General features: G+C 40.8%; 1 protein-coding gene across 3 annotated transcripts; it reads right to left on the bottom strand.

Annotated features, from left to right (window-relative positions):
• Positions 1-132: 132 nt before the first annotated feature.
• LOC119737908 (zinc finger protein ZFAT-like) lies at positions 133-9,249 on the bottom strand. 3 transcript variants are annotated; one of them, XM_038212557.1, is made up of 7 exons: positions 9,155-9,249; positions 7,768-7,860; positions 7,359-7,548; positions 3,138-6,094; positions 2,208-2,282; positions 1,563-1,729; positions 133-912 (listed from the first exon to the last, which is right to left on the bottom strand). In XM_038212557.1, exons 2-7 carry the CDS (start codon positions 7,855-7,857, stop codon positions 798-800), a joined length of 3,594 nt encoding a protein of 1,197 aa, XP_038068485.1. In that variant the 5' UTR covers positions 7,858-7,860; positions 9,155-9,249; the 3' UTR covers positions 133-797. The 3 variants fall into 3 exon arrangements, with proteins under 3 accessions (XP_038068485.1, XP_038068483.1, XP_038068484.1); XM_038212555.1 differs by lacking the exon at positions 9,155-9,249 and adding an exon at positions 8,630-8,719; XM_038212556.1 differs by lacking the exon at positions 9,155-9,249 and adding an exon at positions 8,630-8,719 and having other exon boundaries at positions 3,138-6,091.
• Positions 9,250-12,491: the final 3,242 nt, after the last annotated feature.

Here is a 12,491-nt window from a genome sequence, read left to right as displayed (position 1 = left end):
TTCTCTTTGTGATACTTTGTGGGTCTTGCTCAATTTCCTTGTCCTTCCTCATACAAAATTTATTATTCTGAAATTAACCAATGTATTAATAAGCACAATGTATAACCAATAACACACGAGGATATTCCAGGATAACTTCCAAGTTTGGATAACTTCCAACATTTTATTGTTCTTAAATCAGAATCACCTATTCACAATTTTGAAAGAGTTTTCTAATTAGGAAGAGCCTGCAAATCAGGTTTTCACATTATCTCCAAACTTGAACAATCAAGTTGCTATTGGAGTGCTCCAAAGGAAGAGGGAGTCACAGAGGGCAAGCCTCCTGCTCAGAGGTCTGTGCCCTCCCCACCCCGTGTTTCTTTGCCATCATTGCTATATATGAAAGGAGACTGTCTTTACAGATCTTCAAGTAGGAAATTTCATGTCAGTCCATTCAAAAGAATTAGATCATCCACAACTTGACAGTGAAAGGGGGATCCAAAATGTTTTGAAAAAGCGGAATAAAATTACCAAAACGGAGTGGAGTACAAATGTAGGGGTTTGCATACTAAAATGTGTGGGCCAAAATTCGCCAAAATTTTAATAACAGGCAATTTAGCACTTCAGATAAACTAATTTCAACAAATGGGTGGGGTTTATCTCTCTGCCCCACCCTGCCCCTCCCTTCCATGATCTAGCCACTCCCAGTTCCTCAATGCTAAAATATTATCAGGACACGCCCATGCCAGAGTCATAAAGCACACACATCTTTCTACTTTATACTGATGAATATCACAATGGTCAAGCTTCCAAATTAATCAAGACGGTTGCTGCTCCTCAGACAGAATGTAGGTTATGTGACCCTCAGGCTCCAGCGTGACCCCGTCCGCGACCTCCTGCTCAAAGACAGCAACTGGAATGTCCTCAGATGACCTGCAGGGAAGTCAGACAAAACACATACGTGAAAAACAAAGACAGTTAAATGAATGGGCTACAATGGATAATAGAAGGAATTTGAATATATCAACAAAGAGGCTTGGCAATGCTGCATGAGGAAAGTCAGTGGAAAACTTGAAATGCCCCATATTCGAAAACGTAGGCAGCGCATAAACCAGTGACATTGAAATAAAGTCCAACAAGTCCTGCTTGTCTGACGGGCTGGGCAAGCTGTGCGACAATTAACAAAAAAAACTATTTAAAAAGATTATTTCCATTCGGCCAGCAAAACTGATGCCTGCACAGATGATAAAGTAATTATAAAGTTTACGGGCCTTAGGATTATGCAACAATGAGTGCATGGCTGAAACCTGTTTACAGTGACCAGGTGACTGCATGGTTGGCTCCATGACATCATAACCACCAACACACTGATTGGCCACAATGCAGATTAATGGCAGGGCACTTTGAAAAAAAAATACCTCAGGTTTCTAAGCTCAGTGTTTTATCACCCTATGTTACATACCGTAAATAACCAGTCTCAATTTAAATTTCGCGATGTGCAATTTTGTTAGCGTGCTCTTTCGTAAAAGATCCCAATGAAAAAAAATAAGAAAAGCAAACAGAAAGCAATCGATATAACTCACCCATCATGCTGGATGGGCTGGCCAATCACTTGACAACTCTCTATAACTTGTAGGTTGGGTTGACTCTGATGGGTGTAACCGTCACCATGTGTGTCAGTCAGGTTCTCTGATGCAGTCAAGTAGTTAACTGCAGTAATGGATTCTGGGATCCTGTCATGTTCACTCCCCTGACAAAAAATAAGGGAGAACAAAACTACTGATTGGAAATTCGGTGTAAAATGGTGTACGTAATGCAGATGCCCAAAGCCTGTTTACAATATATCCAAAATCTCGAATGTAAATCCTTCATTAACTTCCTTCCACTGTCAACCAGAATAAAGTACACCTGATCACTTCCCCAAAAATATAAGGTCCTTATATTTTTGGGGAAGTAATCATGTGTACTTTATTCTGATTGACTCTGGATGGAAGTTAATGAAGGTTTAGGGGCAAAACATCATTTGATGCTGGACAAAATCATGTAATTTGGAGATTCAAAGCTCGATCACAACCCCAAATCTCAAACATTTCAAATCTCAATCCAGATTTATAGGATAACGTATTCATACTTTCTGCCTATGTTGAAGGAGGTGACTATCTACCACAGATGACGTTTTTATAAAGTAAAGGAATTTTTAACAGTCCAGAAATCTTGCACTTACATACCTGATTGTTATCTTCTGCAGTGTATGGCTGTGCCTGGTTGGTGTCACCTATGGCTCTGTCTGCTTCAGCTATTTTCTGTTTTGTAAAAAAAATATAAAAATTGAAAAATCAGTGTTATTAAACCTCTTATTAACTGGGCATGAGCGGGTGTGGCCTGGCCTAATTCTATATAACTTCGCAGAAAATATGGCTTAGCAAATTTACGTGCCAAGTATAAATTAGCCGAAAACCACTCACAAGCAACATCATGGTTTGGCTGATAAACTATATTTGCTCAGCGAATATTTAATGTGATTATAAAAGTAGAGTATATCATATGTCATTTGTACATTTTTTTTCGTTTGAAGCATCCTAGGCACGTTTTCATTCAGCCGATTGCAGCTATGCGATGTCACGCACTGAACGAACAAATCATAGCAACCGCGCACGTGTGCGTCGTGTCAACGCTTGCGTGCACCCATTTACAGCTTCACCGAATTAAAAACGAACTACTAATAAAAAATTTCCAAAGATGCATCTTCAGACGCATCTTTGGAAATGACAGCATGCCAGAAAGAATAATTTCACAGGGATTTGAGTGTTATTACTATCTTTAAACAAAGCATTCTTTTCAACAATAATTTTATCAGTTACTGTTTGGATAGCGGCAAATGATATACTCTACCTTTAACAAATTTCTGTGCTCAGAAGTTTCATAAATGAAGCCCAACGGGATTAGGGTCTAATGACTCATGAGGAAAGGGTCAGGGCTTGGAACCGAGCTGATGGCCATAAGTTGTGTCCATTGGCAAGGCACTTTATCTCTACTTTCCTGAGTTTTCCTGATTTTGAAATCTTCCGTCAGGGTGAATACTAATATTTTCAATGGACAAACGTTTTTTTAAGCCCCTTTCTTTAGCGCCCACTATTCCAAGAGAGCAGTGTACATACCTGTATATCGATGATATGTTGAAGTAACTGCATAGCACTGGTGCTCTCATCCTCTGCATGATCGGCTAGTTGTACAGTGTGTGATTCCTGAGTGAGACCATTCAAGTCTGCCTGGCCTGTGAGATTCCCAGTGGCAAGCTGCTCTGGGTCCATCTCCCCTCCCTCCCCCTCAGCGATGCTGGTGATCGCAAGGCCGTGGACGTCACGTAGGTGCTGTCCCAACTCACCATTGTTGACGAGGAGAACGTCACACTGGCTGCACTTGTACTGCAAGACTCCGTCCTTGTGGTTGATGCTGATGTTGAGGGTTGTGATTTTCTCTTCCGGGACTTCATAAGAAAGACTCTCTTCAAAAGGAGTGTCTGGATGGTCTTGTTGGTAATGTTCTCGCAGGGTGTCTTTGCTGTCTGTATACTGTGTACACTGGAAGCAGCGGAATGTTTGGGAGGGCAGGTTAACGTGGACACCCATGTGGCGCTGCAAGAGGCTCTCGTTGTTGGTCGTGAACTGGCAGTGAGGACAGCTGACTAGTTTGTCTGCTGGGTGCTGCGACATGCAGTGAGCCTTGAGGGCGCTCTTCATCTTGAACATCTTGCCGCAGTGGTGGCACAGATGCATCCGGGCATTTGAGTGCTTGAGCATGTGGATCTGCAGGTTTTGCGCGGTGCGAGCCACAAACCTGCACAACCGGCACTTGTAAGGGTTGGTGCCGCTGTGGAACCAGAGGTGGCGACGCAGATCGCAGACCCTTCTGAAGACTTCACCACAGAGCCTACACCGGTGGCTCGCTACACTGCCAGATCGGCTACGGATGTGGATGTGTTTTCCCATGATCTTCTCCAGCTCTGACTTGGGCAGCTCAGCATGATGAGCTGCTATGTGATCTTTCATCTCTCTCTCGCTAGCCGTAGACATATCACACTGAGTGCATTGAAAAACCTCAGAGTCCATGTGCTGCTTCTTCCGATGTGCCAACAGGTAGGTGCTGCTTGTGGTCTCAAAGTCACATGTCGGACACTTCAACCTTGTCCCGACATGGACCGTATCCACATGCCTCTTCAATCCTTGCTTGGTGTGTGACGAGTATTGGCAAAGATTACACTTGAAGTTTTTCTCATCTTCGTGCGTCTTCTCATGAACTTTAAGCTGAGCACGGTAGCGGAATAGCTTACCACAGACAGGACACTCGTTGTCGCCGTATAAAGCATGAATCTCCCTGAGCAAGTCCAAGCTTAATTTCTTGAAGTTAAGCTTGGCGAACGCTTCACTGATTTCCTGCAATTCTGACGAGTCAACGGCTGATGTACTCAGAACTTTGAAGTATTCCGTCTTGAGGAATTCAGTTTGCTTCCCCATGTCATTCGCCTGGTCTCCTTGAAAGTTTTCTGTGTGAGGACTCTTTTCGTTCCTCCCTTCCAATGCAAGTCCATTCCTTCTGTTGTGCTCATTCACCAATTCTTTCTCTATGGGATCGGTCTGGTACATACTTGTCCTGATGCTCTGCTCCAGTAAGCCGTCTTGGCTCGAACCATCTGGAATTTCATGCGTATGCAAATGAGTTTTTAGGAGCTCAACGCTCAAGACTTTAGCGCGACATAAATGGCAGGTGTAAATAAACCAGTGCCTCTTGGCATGCACTTCAATGGCATCGTACCTGACAGACGCGTAAGGGCACAATGCACACTTGAAAGGCTTTGTGGGTCGATGCAACAGCACATGTGCATCATGGGATCGTCTGTCTTTGAATTTACGATTGCAGACGTGGCACTGGTAGAGTAGATTCCGTTGGCCAACTCGACATTTTAATTTCTGCTCCTCGTAGTAACGTTTAGCCATCGAATCAGACTGGATGTCGTGCTCCGACTCCAAGTGGCGTAGCAGGTGAGTGTGCGTGTAGGCCCGACGACTGCACAGCCTGCAGTAAATAGGGGTCTGCTTGGGGCCGTGCGTGCTCTTGTGTTTTTTCAAGTTGCCTTTGCTGATGCAGCTGTAGTTGCAGACGTCGCAGTGCAGCCGTTCGTTAGTGTGCTTCCTCATGTGGATCTTCAAGTTACTCTTGACAGAAGAGCTGTAACTACACTCGCTGCACTTGAAGGGTTTCTCCTTAGTGTGAGTAGACAAGTGTACGAGTAGGCTGGGCTTGGTCTTGTAGACCTTCCTGCATACAGGACAGGTGTAAACTTTCAGGGCTTGGGATTTGTTGATCCGCAAGTCCGGTAAGGCCTTGTCGTTGAGGGTCTGTGGGATCGTGCGTTCAGTTAAGTCCAGCCTCTCGGGTATTTTCCCAAGGTCAAAGTTAGGGAGATCCATTCCAGGCCCTCCATTGCAGAGACTCTCTATGTTTTGTGTGGCCAAACCATCATCTTCACCGTCAGCGTCGCTTTTGCTTTCGGGATCCCCACCCTGGCAGCGATGGCTCTTGAGTTGACGTGCCCTCGCAAATTCCCTTCCGCAGGTCAGACATATTTTCTCCTCTGACGTCTGACTCCTCTCACATTCCAACTCCTTTTGTATCCTCTCAATCATCATCTGCTTCTCTTGTTCTCTCTGTTCCTCTGTCTTTCTCGGTCGCCCCCTCTTTGTACGGTGTGCCCCTTCGCCACTTCCAATGTTTGATTTTTCTTCCGTCGTGGCTGTCATCATAACAGCAAGTTCTTCTGAATCTTCCAGCATCACTTGCCCAGTCTTGGTGAAAGGAATATCAACGTTTTTCCCGGGATATTTTTTTGGCCGCCCCCTTTTCCTCTTCTCTCTCGGCACTGAGTTTTTGTCCACATCTTTTCTTCTGACCAGCGAATTAAGGGGCAGCACGCGTAAAATATCACCTTCCGAGTCCAGGGGTATATTGTGCAATTCCAGCAGGTGTTTCTTGAGATCTGCGAGGATGGCTGTGTATCTGTTACACTCCTTGCAGATGAAAATGGTCCCCAGTTCTGTCTCTGGCTCAGGTAAAACTGCTGGAAAAGCAAATTAAAAAAATCAACACAAATCTTCAATACAGGGTGAGTCCAAAAAAATGAAACCCAAATGTCGAGACTATTGTTTTAGTGAAGTTCTTCATGTAGCACTTTGAAAATCTAGACTATAAAAACCCAATTCATAAGCGTTCTTTTAGAATAAGAATCATTCAAATCACTCATGTACTTTTCAAGTTACGGAATTTTAAACACAACCACCGTTTTAAAGTTCAGTTCACTCCACAGATCTCAAAAAAGGTGTGCGTTCTTTCAGCAAAACGAAAACAATTCAAACACATCCATATGTGATTTGTTTTCGTTTTGCTGAAAGAACCCTGAACTTTTTGTGATCCGTGGACAGAACCTTAAAACAGTGGTTGTGTTTAAAATTCCGTTTCTTGAAAAGTACATGAGTGATTTGAATGATTCTTGTACTACAACAAAGTTTATGAATTGGGCTTTCATATCCTAGATTTTGAAAGTGCTACATGCAGAACTTCACTAAAACAATAGTCCCGACATTTGGGTTTCGTTTTTTTACTCATCCTGTAAAATCTTGTAAGATGGATTTTCGCATCAAGAATTATATTGCATTTTGCCATTACATAACATAATTATGTAGGTGCTGTACACAAAAAAAAAGGTTTCTGTACAGAAAGAATTTCACAATCTTGCTAGGTCTGGGACTTCATATCAGGACAGCCTTGCAACAATTGTTTCAGTTTGTAAATTATATAAACAAACAAAAAATTGTGCTTCCTTAGGGAGGAGAGGCGGTAGATTTACTTTGTCTGCATGAAAGTGATATTTTCTGTATATATGCGATTTTTCTAAAAAATAATTGTAAGATGTTAACGCTGAAGGGGAATTATTTTTAACACAGTAATCGTGTAATTTAGGACCCTGTTCCATATCTAACGAAAAGACAATTTTATGTTTTAGAACTTACCAAAATTGTTACCAGCAGGAAAAGTAACTTTATATTTTTTAGTTCGCTAAAACACCATATTGAATATCGGCAGCCTTAATTTTGTAGAGAGAGGGCAGGGTTTTCAATTATGAGGAAACTTAAGGGGTAAAATAATGACCGGCAGCACCTGAAGCCAAGTCGTATTTTCTTCCAAAAGTAGGCCTACTAACATGACTAATTTAAAATTACAAGAACCTAGAGTAAATCTCAATAAAAAAAGACTGTTTGAGGCAAAAGTCATTTTGGAAAATTGACAGTCATTTGCAAAAGTCACTTTTGAACAGAACAACATACCATTGTGTCCGCTTTGTTCCTGTTTCTGCAACCCATCTTCCGTCTCGTCCAAAGCTTCCTGGAGTGTGACTGTGTCAGTCTCGGTGCTCACAATGACAGCGTTCTCGTCTGAAGCTATGGTCTGGTCACCCTCACCCAGCACCAAACTAGACGACTTTTCCAATTCTGTGGAATTGAATTCCTGGCCGTCCTTCAACCAAAAAAATTATACCAACGTGGAATTTCATCTGAGGCTGGACAGCTACTGGTTAATTCACTGGAATATTGTAAATTTTGTATGCAAAATATAAAAATAAGATTATGTCAAATTAGCAAAGGTTTTAACTTTTGTTATGGGCGAAACAAAATCTCATTCTAACTTCCTCAATTAAGAAATCTGCAGGATGCAGAAAAACATGGCTGAACTTACATTGCATGGAGGTTTTTGGTGGCACAGATAGTCCTCTAGCTTTGCAAACCTTGCTCCGCATGAACCGGACGTAGAAGTATCCATGTTCATCAACTGTTGTAAAAACAAACATAAAAGGGAGAGAGATATATTTTAATTTAATGTTTCGGCTAAACAAAGAAATTTCAAGTTGTCTGAAAGATGGTTCATCTTTCAACCATGAGTGAAGGAGTTTTGAAATGCTGTAAGTGGTTGCTCTGTACCTTTTATTCATTAAAATAAAGTGTGAACAAATTTTAAAGCCAGAGTCCATCATTTGCAGCTATCCAAAAAGTTATTGGCGTAATTATTGTTGAAAAACATACTTGGTTGAAAAAATGAAACATGGAGGAATCATAGATGAATAAAAACATGTTTTTATTCCTCAACGGTTGAAAAATAGTAAGGGAACTAAACTCCCTGTGAAATTATTCTTTCTGGCAAGCTGTCATTTTGAAGAAATCAACAAAAGAAGGCCTTTCCAAAGGTGCTTCTTAAGAAGCACCGTGGGAAATTCAAATTAGTAGTTCGTGTTGTTATTCGGTTAAGCACGCGCAAGCATTGGCACGACGGTCGCTATAATTCGTCGGATCAGTGCACGACATCGCGTAGCTGCAATCGGCTTAGTGAGAACATGTCTCGGATGCTGAATTCAGGCCAAATTCAAAACATGATTCAGCAACTTTCGATTTGAATCGAGATCCTAGAATATTGTTTTTCTCAAAATATACAGCTAAAGCTGACCATCGGGTTAGTTGTTCAGCACCCTTCTTTAGATCTTGAGCACTTTTGTTGCTCCAATTCAACGAAAAAAAATGCAAAAATTACAAATGATGGACTTTACCTTTAAGCCTAAATAATTAATGCACGCATTAGATTTTGCACACTGCGAGCACACGTAGGCCCTACTTGATGGCATTGAACACGCATATATAATTTACCTATGAAAATGGCTGTCTAAAACAAGAAGGGTCTAAATTAGGCCGTGTCCGAAACGGGCTTCCAGAGCTACGGCTACGTCTATTGTCAGCGCGTCCCCGCATATTTTCAATGGGCGCAGACCTAGACCTAGCTCTAGCCAACTGATTCGGATGCAGCCTTAGCAAAATGCCAATCAAATCTTTTTAAAATAAATTGCACAGCGCCCTCAATAGTCTCACACTTTTGAATCAAATTTTTAACATGATACTTGATGATAGATACTAGATAGGCCTACCAAAGTACATAAAATTCAGAGGGCCTGGCGAGCTGGCTGGCCACATTCCCACAAACTTGAAAAGCCAGCATGGTCATGTAAAGCTTGGATAGTTAAAGGGTAATTTTACATAATATCAAACCTACGTGAATCATGGATAAAACGTTAACTTACAATTAAGAAATTGCATTAATTGTCGTGAACGTCAGTTTCGAAGAAGTTTCTTCATCATGAATTGCGCCCTCTAGTGTCAACAAGTTTCAACAAGTTTCACGAAAACATGTATTTTAATACTGAGAGGGATTTCAGTCAAAAAGATCCACCCAAAATCCGGTCGCAAGTATAATTGTTTTATTCAATTAACGATTTTCTGAATGAGACCTCCTGTCTGTTTGCTGGTAGACAAAGCGACAGCCACAGAGGCCGGTGAGCAAATGCCAGAACTCAGAAGCAAAACAAAGGAGAAATCACCGGCCGTGCGTGGAAAATTCGACGCCCATGTTGCCTTTATACATTAAAGGGAAGATACAACATTTGCAAACATCACAAAACGAAATGATCAAAATTTATCACTACAAACCTTACTGTATTGTTAGGGAATGACAGTCTAAAGCATCCTGTAAAATCGTGGCTCCTGGTGTGCTGACATTTGCAAGAAAAATATTGACCATTGGGTGGGGTGGGGGGGGGGTGTGATGAACGCATGTTCACCATGGTTCAAATAAATTATACCTGAAGAGAAAGCTAACTAGACTACATCAAGGCGGAAGTGACCAACGACTTCCGGAAGACCGTAGCCTTTTTTCTTGGTTCCGTTCACATTTCACGAATAACAGGTGAACTTAATTGCCGAGTGTACCAGACAAAGAGCACTGTCAGGTTTCATTCAATAATTGCTTTGATAAAAAAAAAATGATAATACTTACGACTTGAAAAGCCTCCAAATGATAAAGGCTATCCAACGCAATACTTTCTAAAATGTCTCTATAAAATGTGTTTGAAAGGGGTCTTTATTATAAAGGAAGTGAAAAAATCATCAGTTTTGAAGACTTGATAAAAAAAATGTTACAAATTATTTCGAACATACTTTGGTTAAATAAAAAAAAATTATACAAACCCTCTCCGATATTAATTTCCGCCCCCCCCCCTCCGCCTTTTCGCTTATAAAGTACTTTGTCCTCGATATTATTAATTAGGAAATCATAAAAAAAATCTTCCTGATGTCAACTTCAAGTTCAGTTTGCTTTATAATATGTCCCTCGTGTTGACCAGGACCAAATAGTTTAATTAATGATTTAAAGGGAAAATACAACATTTGCAAACATCAAAAATAAAACTACCAAATCATTTTGAAATACCTTGCTGGACTGTTAGTGAATGACAGTGTAAAGCATCCTGTAAAATCATGGCACTTGGTATACTGTCATTTTCAAGAAAAGTGGTATTTTTGTATCAATTTCCAACGCTGATCGGCCGATCAGCGTTGGAAACAACTGGCTTTTTTTCAAGTACTGGCCCCAATTGACCATCGCACTTGTTTGCAATCGATTACAAACCTATGAACGGGTACGAGCCAGCTAGACTGGTTCCCTGACCTTACAATTCCCCAATGTATGTAAACTGATCTGTTTCTTCTTATATGGAGTCAGGGAACCAGACTACAGGAAAATGATAGTTTTTCTTGGTTTTTATAGCATTCTCGAACCCAAAACCTCAAAAAAGTCAGTGTAACTATATTTGCTATATATTTCCAACCCCCCAATTCCATCCATTTCTGAAAATTACAGCAAAAGCAAATGATGTATATTCCCTTTAAAAAACCTTCTCTGCAAGACTGTTCTTATTGAGAAATTATATAGTGCTTGCACGTTTTTCAATGTAATTGAAACACGAAGTTTGTTTAAAAGTCAAAGTTTTAGACTGACGATCCAAAGGTCTTGTCCAAATAACATGGGAGCGCTTTTGCATTAATATTTGACAATGTAGGTTGATAGCTGAACTGTGTACAGTAAGCCAAGACTAAATTTAATTAACTCTGCGAGTCTTTGATGTCTTGAAATACAACGTCTTATTTGAGTAAATGAGCCTTCTACAATCAGTCGGATCGAAATGACGCGAGATCGGCTGAGCAAACGAAGCGGGCGTCTGTAGAAGGACTGGCGGCTTCCACATTAGCCTTTCGCCAAGGCCATCGTGGCTTAGAAAGGCGAAGTTGCGAAGACCCGAAGCGACTGGAGCAAAGATTAAGTCAGCACGCACGAGTGGCAAAGCCACCGAGGCCTTTCCCAACTTGATTTTGTTGAATTATTCATAGTTTTTATGCAAATAAGAAGAGTGCTGAAGGTTAACTAATCACAACGCGGATTTTGCCTAGTCGCTTCCATTTTTAAAAGAAAGGTGAGTAAGGAAAACGTAAGAGCAAATAACTATAAGTTCAGATGAAAAATAAGTTCATACACTCAAATAATTTCTTGTAATACTTTTATATGTAAACTTAAAATAAGAAAATGTAAGAACAAGTACGCGCGGTCACGATCTCGAAGTCACGAAGTGGCCTTGGTGAAAGGCTACTTCCTCATTAGCCTCACGGTCATCTCATCACCAGTACATGTACTTGGCATCAACATATCAAATCTTATTGTATCATTCATGCTGAACTCAACCACTGGTGTCTGTTACTAAACTGAACCCCTGATCAAACTCATATGACACCATAATCTTGAAATTTGAGCCAACATCTCCCCCGATAAAAGGAATATGATAAAGGAAGTTGAGATCGGACCGATAAGTGAATGACAACGCGCGCAGGAAATCGACCAAACCATCCAAGCAATGTGGGTCAAATCAAACAACACGACACACGAGGAAGTACATTTTTGAGTATTGTGATATTCTTTTTTCTTTTTTTATCTTAAACCCATGATACGATCTTGTATTTCTCAAGTAGGATGTTTTCCTAAGTATTATCCCTTAAAACATTATTAGCTGCCATTTGTATTGCCATACTACTCAATGTGCAAATTTTCACAATCATCATGTGAGACGCCAATGATCCAACCCTATATGTAAATGTCGGTTTTACTTTTTATGACAGGGTGGTAAAAAAAATTGTCCCCCCCCCCCAAAAAAAATATATGTTAAAACTAAAAACTATGTGACTATGTTAATCCTTCTTTAAAGTTTTGGGTTTAACAAAACAGGAAAAGACGGAGGCAAGGTCAAAGTATTAAAGTGAATGTGTGAGATGCGCAAAATGAAAAAAAGAAGCTCGAAGGGCCCAAAGTTTTGACACGACGGCACTTTTAGCGCTTTTCGAGGGGCGTTATCCCTCAACTTTTTGTCATTCGCTGGATTCACACACAAAATCATATTTGCTTTGTATAAAACCCGTTGAAGTCTAAAGGCACGACAGTTTTCTTGAATTTAGTTTTGAAAGGCAATAATTGTACATACAATGTAAATTTTCTAATTTTTTTTGGTCTGATGTGCACCCCAACCAGGCCTATATAAT

This window comes from Patiria miniata, unplaced genomic scaffold (genome assembly GCF_015706575.1).
Source record: "Patiria miniata isolate m_02_andy unplaced genomic scaffold, ASM1570657v1 HiC_scaffold_3, whole genome shotgun sequence".
Lineage (NCBI taxonomy): Eukaryota > Metazoa > Echinodermata > Asteroidea > Valvatida > Asterinidae > Patiria > Patiria miniata.
The sequence above is the reverse complement of the archived record's forward strand: the minus strand, read 5'-3'. Positions and strand labels throughout refer to the sequence as shown.

Excerpts from the sequence above, each read along its gene's own strand:
- LOC119737908 (XM_038212555.1), bottom strand. The coding sequence starts at position 8,704 with ATGCCATCAAGTAGGGCCTACGTGTGCTCGCAGTGTGCAAAATCTAAT. Across the intron at positions 7,549-7,767 it reads ACCAAAAACCTCCATGCAAT|GACGGCCAGGAATTCAATTC; the intron begins GTAAGTTCAGCC and ends TTTTGGTTGAAG. Across the intron at positions 6,095-7,358 it reads GGAACAAAGCGGACACAATG|CAGTTTTACCTGAGCCAGAG; the intron begins GTATGTTGTTCT and ends TTGCTTTTCCAG.